The sequence below is a fragment of the Nerophis ophidion genome, linkage group LG02, assembly GCF_033978795.1.
Source record: "Nerophis ophidion isolate RoL-2023_Sa linkage group LG02, RoL_Noph_v1.0, whole genome shotgun sequence".
NCBI classification, from domain to species: Eukaryota; Metazoa; Chordata; class Actinopteri; order Syngnathiformes; family Syngnathidae; genus Nerophis; species Nerophis ophidion.
The window spans coordinates 54,423,389-54,439,556 of NC_084612.1; the positions used below are offsets into that span (position 1 = coordinate 54,423,389).

The 16,168-nt window shown below is 41.1% G+C and overlaps 1 protein-coding gene across 1 annotated transcript in view; it reads right to left on the minus strand.

Moving 5' to 3' along the window:
* Nucleotides 1-249: 249 nt before the first annotated feature.
* LOC133542481 (zinc finger E-box-binding homeobox 2-like) overlaps nt 250-16,168 on the minus strand; it is a 148,105-nt gene continuing 132,186 nt past the window's right edge. The window contains exons 3-8 of the mRNA XM_061886671.1: nt 12,499-12,684; nt 12,232-12,425; nt 12,060-12,171; nt 6,790-7,835; nt 853-1,036; nt 250-750 (exon numbers count right to left, since the gene is read on the minus strand). Of these exons, the coding sequence (XP_061742655.1) occupies nt 266-750; nt 853-1,036; nt 6,790-7,835; nt 12,060-12,171; nt 12,232-12,425; nt 12,499-12,684 (2,207 nt within the window). The 3' untranslated portion in view covers nt 250-265. The remainder of the gene's footprint in view (nt 751-852; nt 1,037-6,789; nt 7,836-12,059; nt 12,172-12,231; nt 12,426-12,498; nt 12,685-16,168) is intronic.

Below are 16,168 nucleotides of genomic sequence, written 5' to 3' on the forward strand. Positions count from 1 at the left end.
TTATAATGTACAGTATATGATATACATTATATATAATTATGATGTACAGTATATTTATAATGTACAGTATATAATATACAGTATATCAATGTAGTAGGTACAGTATATGTATAATGTACAGTATAGGATATACAGTATATCTATGTATATTTATAATGTACAGTATATTGATGTATGATGTACTATATATATATATATATATATATATATATATATATATATATATATATATATAATGTACATAAAGTGTATAAATTGGCGTCTATCAAGTTTTTATGGTGGCTAGATGTGTCACGTCCACACCCAATTGACATTGATCTAAGTCTCCATTAGGCTCCTGCTGCTGGAGTCTACCCCACTCTCTCCTCCCGCTGTCCTCAGCTGGGATAGGTTCTCCATTCCCTCCATCTTCCTCCGCCTCTCTGTGCGCTTCTGAAGCCGCCTCCAGGCTGGCGTCGCTGAGGAAGGAGCGCGATGTCCTGGTGTCCTCGCCGTCGGGGTCCTTCTCCCGCTGGTCCCTGTGGTCCTGGTCGGGGTCCCTGTGGTCCTGGTCGGGGTCCTGCTGGTCCCGGCTGCAGTAGGCATAGCGATGGTTCATGTGCTGCGAGTACGAGCCCGAGTGCGAGAAGCGTTTGCCGCACTTGTCGCACTGGTAGGGTTTCTCTCCCGAGTGCAGCCGGCTGTGCTCGATCAGGTGATGTTTGTGCTTGAAGGCCTTCCGGCACACCTGGCACTCGTACGGACGCTTGCCTGCAAGAAGAACGCCACACGCGTTAACACACCTGACACACACAAACGCACGCACACACGCACGCACACACAGAGGGATGTTGCAGGAGGCCGCTCACACACCCGTGTGCTCGTATTTGTGTCGCAGCAAGGAGCTGCTCTTCTGGAAGGTTTTTTCACAAATGTCGCAGGCGTAGAGACCTTCGTCCGTTTTCTTCAGCTTCTTACGCCCCGCGCCTCCCTCGCCCTCCAGGGCTTCATCCATGAGGGTGAGGTAGTCCAGCGTGCCACGGTTTAATACTTCCCCCTGAAACACAGCATTTCACACCATCACTTTTTAGAGGGAAAAAATAAAGTTTTGTAAGGTAATTCCTCTACTTAGGAACGTTTGGAGATACACAATATTGCCAAAAGTATTTGGCCACCTGCCTTGACTCACATATGAACCATCCCATTCCTAAACCACAGGGTTCAATATGATGTGGGTCCACCTTTTGCAGCTATTACAGCTTCAATCGGAAATTTTTGAAGCTTAAAATAGGGAGGATGAACTACTGCTTCTAGAAGCGAGCACGAACAAGATGGTGAAACGCTGGAGCTGACAGCAGTAAGGTGAAATCAACTCGAAGCTGCAAATGTGGAGTTTGGAGACCAGCTGTTTTGACATAAATCGTGTGCTTACCCATATTTACCCAGAAAAAAAACGTCCCTGGCCAGCTGGACCAAAGAGACAACTGTCCATGGAGTGAGTCACACTTTATATTGATCATGATACACAAAAAATGTTGTGCGCGTAGGGCTGGGCAATATAAATGATAAATAAATGGGTTGTACTTGTATAGCGCTTTTCTACCTTCAAGGTACTTAAAGCGCTTTGACACTACTTCCACATTTACCCATTCACACACACATTCACACACTGATGGAGGGAGCTGCCATGCAAGGCACCAACCAGCACCCATCAGGAGCAAGGGTGAAGTGTCTTGCTCAGGACACAACGGACGTGACGAGGTTGGTTCTAGGTGGGATTTGAACCAGTGACCCTCGGGTTGCGCACGGCCAGTCTCCCACTGCGCCACGCCGTCCCTAATATATCGATATACTCGATATATCACGGGTTTGTCTCTGTGCGATATAGAAAATGTTGTGTTTATTTGAGTGTACGTTCTTACGCAATTCCTTTTAGCTGCAGGCAGTACACTACATACAGGCTTTTCTTACTCTTTCTTGTCTCTCCTTCTCACAGACAGCAAGCGCACCTTCTTACATACGTCACATACGTATACGCCCTCACGGAGCAGAGAGGTAGCAGCATGGGTAACGTTAGCTGTGAGGCTAGCAGAGCCGTGCGAGTGGTAATACGAGAGAAAGAAGGTGCCAATCTGTTAAAAAATGAAGGAAGAATTACTTCCCAAGAAAAATAGCAGGGGGTCCATCGTCTGGCGGTGGTTTGGCTTCAAGTGGGAATATGTCGAACAGACAACCGTAATTTGTCAAGTGTGGGCTACAAAAAGTGGGATTACTGCTAATATGTAGCATCATTTGAAAAGTCACCTGCTAGTGCTTACTCCACATGTCAACATCTCCATTAGGTGCCACACGCCCACACTATCAAAATGCCGAGGCAAACATTTCCAGATCAACACCATATGAAAAAAATTGTCAACAACAATAGGAGTTAGTAACCTACCAAATAGCGAAGGACATACACTATTTGATTTCCTATTATGCAGCTCATTTTTATTTAACATTTATTGAATTATCTTGTGTGACATCATGCACAAAAGTGCACTTTATTTGTTTGAAACTATTGTAGTGGCGTTCTGTACAAAAAGTGCACTTTAATTTAGTGTTGTTTTGATATGTTACTTGGTGACATCATGCACAAAAGTGCACTAATAGATTGTTTTTAAATGACTGACAATCTTGCACTTTTTGTTTTGAAATGACATGAATGTTTGTGCCACTGCTTAACAACTATTTAATAAATACACTTTTAGTAAATTGACTTAGTTGTGATTTCCCTCTCTGCATGAAAACTGAAAACGAGCATATATTAATGTAGTATGAAGAAGAATGTTTCAATGTAGAAACATAGAATCATCACACTGCTGTGATTATATGCATCAAGTGTTCATTCAAGGCTAAGGCAAAATATAGATATATATATTGTGTATCGCAATATGGCCTAAAAATATTGAGATATTAAAAAAAGGCCATGTCGCCCATCCCTACGTGCACGTATCATGACATACATCATAAGCTGTCCGGCTAGCTGTGTACAAACAAACCATCCATTGTGGGCTATACTTTACAGATACTGTTGTTCACAGAGTACAGATTGGTGTCATATCAAATTGTTGTGAATTCAAAGAAGCGCGTTTTGTACTGACGTAGAAGCTAGCTTATCGCTTGCCGTAGTTAGCTTTTACAGCAAATGCTAAAGCACGCAGATGTGTTACTGGGCCACATTTGCTCTTACAATAACAACGTAGCTACAATTTGGTTATTATACAGGTTGCGGAACGTAAATGAAGTATCGGTGATGTTTTTTGAATGCATTTTTTAAAGTGATTTAGAGGTAGAATTGATTGCTAACATTAGCTGCATTGCTAACTACCTAGAACCAGCTGATGTTTACATGTTAGAAAGCGGGAAAAAAAAGTTTGTATTTTTGTCTCTCACCATGATTGCAAATGATATTGTAATGAGAAATAGGAAATACGTGCTGCACAATATTGTCCCAAATAAACCATAACCATCAAATTCTGGCGACTGAGCTGCCAGGTAATTTTTTTATTTTTTTGAATGGAAAAGCTGTCACTTTTAATTTGGCAATAAAATCTGTTGACTTTTTGTCCGGTGCATTTGAAGTTTGTGTGGAAAAAATAAATGTGGTAACACTTTAGTATGGGGAACACATGAACCATTAATTAGGTTCTTATTAACATGCATTTTAGTCCTGTAAATTAGTCATTATTATGTACTTATTATGTGCTTATTAATACCTTATTCTGCATGGTTTTATGATACAACCAACCCTAACCCTAATCTCAACCCCATCCTTAACCCTTACCCTACCCCTGACCTTAACTCTTACCCTACCCTAAACCCTTAACCTAACCCTAACCTCAACCCTAACCCGACCCCAAACCTTAACCCTAACCCCAACCCCAACCCTAACCCAAATAAACCATAACCATCAAATTCTGGCGACTGAGCTGCCAAGTTTTTTTTTGTTTTTTTTTATTCTTAATTTTTTTAACTAGCACAATGAATGGAAAAGCTTTCACTTTTAATTTGGCGATAAAATCTGTAGACTTTTTGTCCGGTGCATTTGTAGTTTGTGTGTAAAAAATACATGTGGTAACACTTTAGTATGGGGAATTAGTTTCTTATTAACATGCATTTTAGTCCTGTAAATTAGTCATTATTATGTACTTATTAAGTACTTATTAAGTACCTATTAAGTGCTTATTAATGCCTTATTCGTTATGGATTTATTATACAACCAACCCTAACCCTCACCTCAACCCTAGCCCTAACTCTTACCTTACCCCTGACCTTAACGCTTACCCTACCCCAAACCCTTAACCTAACCCTAACCTCAAACCTAACCCGACACCTAACCTTAACCCTACCCCTAACCCTTACCCTAACCCAAATCCTCAACCTAACCCTGACCCTAACTGTAATCTCAACCCTCACCCAACCCCAAACCCTTCCCCTAACCTTAACCTCAACCCTAATCCGCCAGTGCCTCCAGCCTGCTGTCGGGCGACGTTCTGCCTTCGTGGGCCCACTGGGGGACTTGTTGGTGAGTAGTTTGTTTCAGTGTTTGGATGTGGTGAGGGGCAACAAGTGTGTAAATTCTATAAAAATGCTTGTGTCAGACACATTATGTTCAGGAGTCGAGGTACTTCAAAGCAAACATTTTGTTGCTTTGTTTAAACACCCCGATATTCGACGGGCTGTTTGTGCCCTATATGATGCACATAATATGTCGTTTTGGTGCATCACGTAGGAAGGAGTGAATTTTGACAGTTTAATAACTCCACTGCAGTTGTGAGCATATAAGCCCCGCCCACTGCAGCACTCATATAAATCCTCCTCCTGCCAGAGCGGCTCATTCCCTCTCCAGCAGTAGATGAGGGCACATCCTGCTGTCGAGACACTGGGGAGCCGCCGGGACCAGCCAGGGGATTAGAAGCGCCCCACCTACTGGAGAACCAGGTGAGTCCCAGTAGGTATGGCTCAGCCAGCCTGATGAGGCCTGAAAGGCCGAAACGCGTAGCTGGATGCTAATCCAATGTATTTGACGCTGCATTTAACGCCGACTCGGACTGCTCTCTTTCAGGTTCCTCGGGGGGTCCTGCGTTTGGCGTGGACGTTGCCTGGACAGGTTGTAGACGGACAGTGCCTACCCTCCACTTCCCCTAACCCTAACCTCAACCTTAACCCTACCCCACACCCAAATCCTTCACCTCACCCTGACCCTAACTCTAATCTCAACCCTCACCCTACCCCAAACCCTTAACCTAACCCTAACCTCAAACCTAACCCGACCCCTTAACCCCACCCTGAGCCCTTACCCTACCTCAAACCCTTAACCTAACCCTAAATCTAACCTCAAACCTAACCCGACCCCTAACCCTTACCACTACCCCTAACCCTTACCCTAACTCTAATCTCAACCCTCACCCTACCCCTTACCCTACCCCAAAAGCTTAACCCCTACACAAAACCCTTACCCTAACCCAGATACCTTAACGTAACCCTGACCCTAACCCCAGATCCTTAACCTAACCCTGACCCTAACTCTAATCCTAACCCTCACCCTACCCCTTACCCAACCCCAACCCCAACCACAACCCTAACACTAACCCTGACCCTAACTCTAATCTCAACCTTACCCCTACCCCTTAACCTAACCCTAACCCTAACCCCAACACCAACCTTAACCCAAACACGAACCCTAACCCCAACACCAACCCTAACCCTATAATAATAAGCAACTAATTAATGGTTCATATGTTCCCCATACTAAAGTCTTACCATGATGTTTTGTTTTGTTGTTAGTCCATGCATTTATTTATTGCAAATTTTTTTTGGTTGTGTTTTACTATTGCAGCTGTATGAAGAAACAGCGCCGCTGGTTGCATCAGCTATGTTCTCTTTTAGTGGTAAAATTGGTGATACTTGTATGGCCCTTTTCTACCTTCAAGGTACTCAAAGCGCTTTGACACTTTCCACATTCACCCATTCACACACACATTCACAAACTGATGGCGGAAGATGCACTAACCACCACCCATTAGGAGCAAGAGTGAAGTGTCTTGCTCAAGGACACGACGGACGTAACGAGGTTGGTAGAAGGTAGGGATCGAACCAGGAACCCTCATGTCCCAATTGCGCCCATGCTACTTTAATGTCTTTTATGTCTTTTGTGGGGCGGTGTAGCTCGGTTGGTAGAGTGGCCGTGCCAGCAACTTGAGGGTTCTGGGTTCGATCCCCCACTTCCGCCATTCCATTGTGTGCTTGGGCAAGACACTTTACCCAACTGCACACCCACACACTGGTTTAAATGAAACTTAGATATTGGGTTTCACTATGTAAACGCGCTTTGAGCCACTAGAGAAAGGCGCTATATGAATATAATTCACTTTGATGTTTGTTTTCATGTGTTTGTTCCCTATTTGTGTGGAATTGTTGTGTTTGCACCGCACCCACATGGGATAAAGAAAGTTAAACTACCAATGGTAGTCACACACACAGTAGGTGTGGCGAAATTTGTCCTCTGCATTTGACCCATCCCCTTGTTCACCCACTGGGAGGTGAGGGGAGCAGTGAGCTGCAGCGGTGGTCACGCCCGGGAATCATTGTGATGATTTAACCCCCAATTCCAACCCTTGATGCTGAGTGCCGAGCAGGGAGGTAATGGCTCCCATTTTTATAGTCTTTGGTATGAACCTCACAACCTACCCATCTCACTCTAAGTCTGTCCTATCCTAATCCGGCTGAGTGTGATGTTTTTGCTGAGTCGGCAGAAGGAGTGCTCACCATGAGTACTTGTCTCTCCTGATGGAACTTTTTCAGCGTGGCGTCTGATTCGCCGTCCACCACGTAGGTCAAGGGCGACAAGAATCCGGGGCTAAAGGGGAGCGGGGCGATGGCGTCGTGTCCTGAGAAGCTCAAAGCCGATTGGTTGAAGAAGGGGAAACCGCTGTACAAAGACGGCGGGAAGACCGGCGACCGGTAGACGGGGTGGGGGGAATGTTCGGGAAGTTGCGCGGGGCTCACCCGCCCGCGCTCCTCCGTCCGGTCTCGCTTGGAGGACGTGCCGTTGACGCGTCTGGTGTCTTGCCGCGCCTGCTTGCGCACGGAGAGGTCCAAAGGCTCGTACTGAGGCGAGGAAAGTTCAAGAGACGGACGGAGGCCGAGATCCAGGCCTGCAGGGGGAACCAGAGACTGAAGTCTTCTCCTGTGAGGCGAGGAGACCTCCGACGCATGTCTGGGGCTTCCTTGAGGAGAACGCTGAGGTCTGGAAGGCCACTTCTGCGCGGCGGGTGATTGCCTTTCTTCGCCTTTACTTTCCCGGTTCACCTTGCACAGGTAGCGCTCGTGCTGCAGGAGAACCACCACGTTGGGGAACACCTGCGAGCAGGAGCCACACGTCGCGCCTTCCGCTGTGTCAGAGTCCTGGTACTTGCTCACCTCCCTGTGCAGCATCTCCTGCAGCATGTGCTCAAACCTGGAGCTGGACTGGAGGTACGGCAGCAAGGTCCCTTTCAAGATGCTGGCCCTCAGGGAGAGCTCGGCCGAGGGGTCGCAGAGAGGAGGAGGAGGCGGAGGGTCCGAAAATCGCTTCTGCTCCTCAGGTCGTCTGCTGCTCTCCTGGGCTTGCTGAGCCAGAGGAGAACCTCTGCTGCTTCCGTCCCTACCCGCGGACGGAGACGGCGGAAAGTATGGATGTTCATTGAACGCACCGCCCACGACCCCTGAGCTCGCGCCGCCGCCGAAACACTTCTTGCTGCTCAGGTGGGAGCTGTAGGAGCCCGAGTGGGAGAAACGCTTCTTGCAGTTGGAGCACTCGTATGGTTTCTCACCTGAAAGATGACAGACATTAGAAACGTTGTATCCTTATATGACTTATTCCTAAATATACGTACATAAATATGGTAACACTTTTAGTATGGGGAACATATTCACCGTTAATTAGTTGCTTATTGACATGCACATTCGTAACATATTGGCTCTTAATTAGTCATTATTAAGTACTTATTCTGCATGGCCTTATTATACAACCAGTAAGCCATTAACTAAGAGTCTTCCCTCAATGACCTCAGAATTATTGATTATTAGTAATCCCTAACCCTAATATGTTTCCCTAGTGTCCAAATAACTCTAAATTAAGTCTTTCTTACTTAGATTGTGTTCACCATGAATTAGTTGCTTATTAACATGCAAATTAGTAAATATAGTAAATTAGTAAATATCCCCAAACTAAAGTGTTACCAAATCATTATGTATTGAAAATAATCATAACTTTTGTATTACTTTGTCCTGTCAGATTTTTTTAACATTATTACGACTTAATTTTTTCCCCAGCAATCGCTACTCTTCTAAAACGATCAATTCTTTTCTATAAATCTTTGTGGAAATTGGGACTTTTTATGTATTGTTGTGACAATTTTTCTCATAATAGTTAAAGTTAAAGTACCGATGATTGTCACACACACACTTGCTGTGGTTAAATGAACCCCTGCATTTGACCCATTCCCAAGTTCATCCCCTGGAAGGTGAGGGGAGCAGCGAGCAGCAGCGGTGGCCACGCCCTGGAATCATCTTCCCCCAATTCTAACCCTTGATATTGAGTGCCAAGCAGGGAGGTAATGGCTCCCATTTATTATAGTCTTTGGTATGACCCAGCCCGGGGTTTGAACTCACAATCTCAGGGCGGACACTCTAACCACAAGGCCACTGAGCAGGTTAATAGTTTACCTTTATTCTTGTACAAACTTTGTCTCGCATCAATCAAATGACAGCTCTAGTTGTGTACAATTACCATTGTGCAATTGCTTTGCAATATTTTAAAACAATTTTATTCTTGTAAAATTAAAAAAGGAAATTTGTATTTTAATGATTTTAAATATGTAGTCTTACATGTTTTCCCCTCTAACATGAACAATATTTTTCTTAAAAGTCTGACTTTTTACCTACTAATTTTACAGCTTTAATAATACAACATGACAACCCTTACAGTTATACTACATATATAGTAATACTTAAATCCCTGCTTAGGCTGCTGCCCCCGCGACCCGACCTCGGATAAGCGGAAGAAGATGGATGGATGGATATTCAGGTAAATGAAAAAAAAACTATTTTAAAACCTTAGAAATATTACAACTTTTTTCCCATTAATGTACATTATTTTTGTAAAATTTGTTGTAAACAAAGCACATTTTTTTTTACTAGAACTCTCACCTTGGAAAATTGTTATTATTATTAGTTTTTTGGGTCATTTTAATAAAACAAATCAATTGCTGATGTATATGGGTATTATCATGGCTTTATTATTTTTAAAACAAAACTTATTTATGTTATTTATGTTATCATTATAGTTTTTTATCATTATATTACAGCTTTATGTGTGTTAAATTACCATTTTTTTATTAAAATACTTGACCACAATTTTATTCCTGTAAAATAGTAAATAAAAAATGTTTCATGGTGTCATGATTTTAAACATGTCGTAATACGCAATTTTTTTTGTCGTAATAACACTTTTTTTTTCTTTCATAATAGTACATTATTTTTCTGAAAGTCAGAATTTTTTATCACTGGTATTACAGTTGTATTAATTTAAAATGAGAACCTTTTATTGTAATTATTAAGTAATTAACACAAAAACTTTTACTGCGGATTTTTACGGGTATTATTATGGCTTTATTGTTTAAAAAAACAACTTTATTATGTAATTTCTGCTATTAGCGTAGCTTTTTAACGTAATCACTTTGCTGCGACTTAAATTTGTTTTACATTTCGTATTTTTTCTGATTTTACACATTTTTCCTCACAATACCACACTTCTCTTCTTGTAAAATCACATTATTATTATTATTATTTGTCATTTTAAGATTTTTTTTCAACTGCAGTGGGAGAGTGGCCGTGCGCAACCCGAGGGTCACTGGTTCAAATCCCACCTAGAATCAACCTCGTCACGTCCGTTGTGTCCTGAGCAAGACACTTCACCCTTGCTCCTGATGGGTGCTGGTTGGCGCCTTGCATGGCAGCTCCCTCCATCAGTGTGTGAATGTGTGTGTGAATGGGTAAATGTGGAAGTAGTGTCAAAGCGCTTTGAGTACCTTGAAGGTAGAAAAGCGCTATACAAGTACAACCCATTTATCATTATGATATGATATAATATAACAAAAAAATCTAACGTAATTTTATTATTTTATTATGTTTTTTGTTAATTACTATAGTTCTTTATAACAATACAACAGTGCAAATCCTACACAATGTTTACTTCTTTAACATAATACTTTACTGTGCTTTTATTCTTTCGGAAATTGTGTAATTTTTCTGATAGTACACATTTTCCCTCATAATACTAGAGTTCCATTCTTAGAAAATGGTAGCATTTTTCATATAAATACTTTCCTACAACTTTATTCTTTTGAAACTGCATATAAGCATTGCATATCTCATCATACAACAACTGTTATCCTGTTAAATTGTACGAAAGCTAAAAGCAGTGAAGTTGTCACGTTGTGTAAATGGCAAATAAAAAGAAAATACAATTATTTGCAAATCCTTTTCAACTTATATTCAATTGCATGGACTGCAAAGACAAGATACTTAATGTTCCCACTGGTAAACGCCACCAGCTTAGCTGGAACACTTCAGAAACCCACTGTCAGTAACTACAGTTTGTCGTTACATCTGTAAGTGCAAGTTAAAACTCTACTATGCAAAGCCAAAGCCCTTTATCAACAACACCCAGAAATGCTTTTGGACGCTGTGTTAATTCTTCAGAGGAAAATAACCATCCGTATGGTTATAGGCGCAAAGTGTAAAAGGCAGTATCTGTGATGGTATGGGGGTGTATTAGCAGCCAAGGCATGGGTAACTTACACATCTGTGAAGACACCATTAAGGCTGAAAGGTACATACAGCTTTTGGAGCAACATATGTTGCCATCCAAGCAAGATGCTGCCAAGCCCCGTGTTACAACAGCGTGGCTTCATAGTAAAAGAGTGTGGGTACTAGACTGGCCTGCCTGTAGCCCAGACATGGAAAATGTGTGGTGCAATATGATGGCTAAAATATCAGAAGGGAGACTGTTGAACAACTTAAGCTGTACATCAAGCAATAATGGGAAATAATTCCACTTAAAAAATGTGTCTCCTCAGTTCCCAAAACTTTACTGAGTGTAGTTAAAAGGAAAGGCCATGTAACACACTGGTAAAAATGCCTTTTTGCAATGTGTTGCTGCCATTCAATTCAAATTTCATGTTTATTTGCAAAAAATAACAACGTTTCTCAGTGTGAACATGAAATATATTTTTTTTGCAGTACATTCAATTGAATAGAAGTTGAAAAGGATTTGCAAATTATTGTATTCTCTTATTATTTACCTTTTACACAATGTGAACTCTTCACTGCTTTTTTGGCTTTTGTATATAAAACATAAAATAAGAAATACAAGTTTATAGGAAAGTTGCAGGAGAAATTACAAACACATTATATATTCATATATATATATATATATATACATGTATATATATATATATATATATGTATATATATATATTTATATTTGAAAAGCATTGTTATAAACATCAGAATAGTTCTGTCATATATTCTGATTCACTGCTGTTTTTAAAGACCTGCTGTAAAAACACTAGTAAAAGATCCTGTATAAGACAAAGGTGCCGTTAAATTCTAAGTTCATGATTATTTGCAACAACCAAAAAAGAAGAACATTAAATATATTGTATTTGCAGTCTATTTAATTGCATATAAGTTGAAAAGGATTTGCAAATCATTGTAGCACCCTCCGCCATCCCAAAAGAAGGACAAGCGGTAGAAAAAATGGATGGATGCATGTATTCTGTTTTTATTTACCATTTGCACAACGTGCCAACTTCAGCGCTTTTGGGGTTTGTAACTTTTTTTCCCATCAGAATACTTGACAATGACTTTATTCTTGTAAATATTTTTTTTTCCTCACAACTTATTCTGGTATTATTTGGACTTATTTCTTTGACTCGATTCCTTCTAGTCACCATGAATATGAGTGGTCCCACCACAGTGTTAAGTCTCACCGCTGTGTATGCGCAGGTGTTCTTTCAGGTGATGTTTGTACTTGAAGGCTTTCCCACATTGCACACATTTGAACTTCCTGCTCTCCATGGCCTGGTCCAAGGTGATGGCGCTCTACAAGGTGATCAATAGAATCCATCATTTTGAGAAGATATTTTTGGGTGTGTCACTCACCTTGTCCTGCACCTGGTGGTGAAGTGCCAGGTGCTGCTCCAGTTGCGCTCTGTGGGGGGCAGTGTACCCGCAGAAGGCACACGCCACGTGGGCCCGGTCCCTCTCCTGACAGTGTTTGATGTGGTCCTTCAGAGAGGGGCCGTGCTGGTACGTCCTGTGGCAGAAAGGACAGGCCTGCTGCCTCCTTCTACCATCTGGACAGCGACAATGCATCAAAAGGGGACATTTTGAAGGACAACAAAAAAAAAATAAACAATGGCGGCGTACCTGCTCCCTCGGGCGAGCGATGAGGGGCGCCCGGCGACCACATGGCGGGCGGCAGCTCCTCGTGCACACTGGACGCCCCGTTGTGGCCGAGGTGGTCTGGGAGACCGGCTGAGGTCTTGCTCAGTTTGGCCAGGAAGTCAAAGTGGGTGAAGTCCTCCAAGTCCACTTGGGAGTCTGAACTTGGATCTGAATCGTTCAAATACAGAAGCAAAGTTCCAATGAAAAAAGTGCTGAGTCATACGATTCCAATACCAGTCCAGCACGCTCCGCGACCCCAAAAAGGACAAGCGGTAGAAATGGATGGATGGATTTACGCTTTAATGTTAGTGGAATAATGAAGCAATAATAAAGTACCTCAATTTACCAGTACTTTTAGACACCGTTTTTTGTAACGCTTTAAGTTTGAGTTTATTTGGAACATGCATACAAACAACATGATGCATCACACATGCATGTATATAACATGATACATCACACATGCATGCAAACAACATGATGCATCACACATGCGTGCATACAACATGACGCATCACACATGTGTGCATACAACATGACGCATCACACATGCATCACACATGCGTGCATACAACATGAGGCATCACACATGCGTGCATACAACATGACACATCACACATGCGTGCATACAACATGATGCATCACACATGCATGCATACAACATGACGCATCGCACATGCGTGCATACAACATGACGCATCGCACATGCGTGCATACAACATGACACATCACACATGTGTGCATACAACATGATGCATCACACGTGTATGCATACAATATGATACATCACACATGCGTGTATACAACATGATGCTTCACACGTGCATGCATTCAACATGATGCATCACACATGATGCCTCACACTTGCATGAATACAACATGATGCATCACACGTACATGCATACAACATGATGCATCACACATGCGTGCATACAACATGATGCATCACACATGATGCCTCACACTTGCATGAATACAACATGATGCATCACACGTACATGCATACAACATGATGCATCACACATGTATGCATACAAAGGTGCATCACCTGTGCATGCATACAAGATGATGCAACACACGCATGCATAAAACATGATACAACACACATGCGTGCATACAACATGATCCATCACACATGCGTGCATACAACATGATGCATCACACGTGTATGCATACAATATGATGCATCACACATGCGTGTATACATCATGATGCATCACACGTGCATGCATACAACATGATGCATCACACATGCATGCATACAACATGATGCATCACACATGATGCCTCACACTTGCGTGAATACAACATGATGCATCACACATGCATGCATACAAAGGTGCATCACCCATGCATGCATACAACATGATGCATCACACATGCATGCATAAAACATGATACAACACACATGCATGCATACAACATGATACATCACACATACATGCATACAACATGATACATCACACATACATGCATACAATATGATACATCACACATACATGCATACAACATGATGCATCACACATGCATGCATACAATATGATACAACACACATACATGCATACATTATACATCACACATGCATGCCTGCAACATGATGCATCACACATACATGCATAAAACATGATAAAATCCTACCCCTTTTCCTTTACATAACAGTTGCTAAAACCTTTGTTCCCTTCCTGTTCTCAATTAGTTCACAATATACTCCACAATTAATAATGGTAACACTTTAGTTTGGGGAACATATTCACCATTAATTAGTTGCTCATTAACATGCAAATTAGTAACATATTGGCTGTTAATTAGTCATTATTAAGTACCTATTAATGCCTTATTCTGCATGGCCTTATTATACAACCAGTAAGCCACTAACTAAGAGTCTCCCCTAACCCTAACCCTAACCCCAACTTCAACCTCAACCCTATGTTAATAAGTAACTAATTAATGGTTCATATATTCCCCATACTAAAGTGTTACCGTAATAACAAAAATAAATAAATAAATACATAAATAATAATTGGTTAAGTAAGTTATATTTCATATGGTGAGATGAGTAAGATTATCTAAAAAATGAATGGATGGATGAAATAAATTCAGAATTTTTATCATGGTCCTCCTTTGTACTTTGTAAACACTTTAAGTGTGAAGAGTTTCTTGAAGTGGATCATATTAGTACATTGTTAGATTTATTTGCTTAATCCATTCCATCATTTAATTCCACATACTGACATACTGAAGGTCTTAAGTGTTGTACGTGCGTACAAATGTTTTAAATTATATATTTTTTCTAAGATTATATTTCTCCTCTTTTGTTGAGAAGAATTGTTGTATATTCTTGGCTAGCAGGTTATAGTTTGCTTTGTGTATCATTTTAGCTGTTTGGAAATCTACTATGTCATTGAATTTCAGTATTTTTGATTCAATAAATAAAGAGTTTGCATGTTCTCCATATCCAACATGATGTATTATTATAACTGATCTTTTTTGTAACACCGTTAATCAATGAAGTGTACTTTTGTACATATTTTTCATATTTCTACACAATAAGTCAGATATGTAGGCAGTAGAGAACATGAAGTGATTTTTGGTCTAGAACATGTTTTGCTTTATTCATTATTGACGTGTTTCTTGCTACACATGAAGTCAGGGGTGTCCTGAAATTGAAACATAACATGGTGAATTCCACATTCAAGGTTCAAAAGTTATCTATAGTCGGGGTGAACATGTGGGACAAAGTGAGCGGAGAAATTAAACGGTCTTCCAGCCTAAGAGTGTTCAACCTTGCGGTAAAAAAATGTGTTGTTGGGAAACTATCAAAAAAATGACTAGTTGTTTGGACTATCTCAACTGTGGGACACAGGTGCAAAATAACTCACTGTGGAATAAGGGAAATGACACATCAGACAAGGCTTCAGAAGACGAAAGATACCCAGGCAAGATGTAGCTAATCTCACGGTCGATCAATGCTATTGACAAAGTGTTTTCCAGCATATTTTATTCTTGTTCTGAAAGTATGTATCCATCAAATCTGCTGTTGAAACTTGGACTATACAACCAACATATATAACCAGCATATAAAACCAACATATAAATTGATTGTAAATAAAGAGCGGGACATGGATAAGCATTCTTGCTTTTTCCCCCTATCCCTTTTGTGCCGTTGCGTGTCTATCAAATTACAAAGAGTGATGAAGTGTTGCTATATGTCTGCTTTTATTTTTTTTTTGTGAATTATATTTATATAGCGCTTTTTCCCTAGTGACTCAAAGCGCTTTACCTAGTGAAACCCAATATCTAAGTTACATTCAAACTAGTGTGGGTGGCACTGGGAGCAGGTGGGTAAAGTGTCTTGCCCAAGGACACAACGGCAGTGACTAGGTTGACAGAAGCGGGAATTGAACCTGCAACCCTCAAGTTGCTGGCACGGCCACTCTACCAACCGAGCTAAACAGCTTTATGGTCGGAATAGTGTAATCCCATTGTTACTCACATTATACAATACATTTTATGAATTAGAAACCAAAACAAAAACACGTGTTCTTGTCTTAGATAAGGTTTGTGAATGATAGGAAACATTCACCTAAAGAGAGCGGTTCCCCTTTAATAATAAATGGCATTGTTTTATTGTTTGTATTATTGTTTATAAGGATTG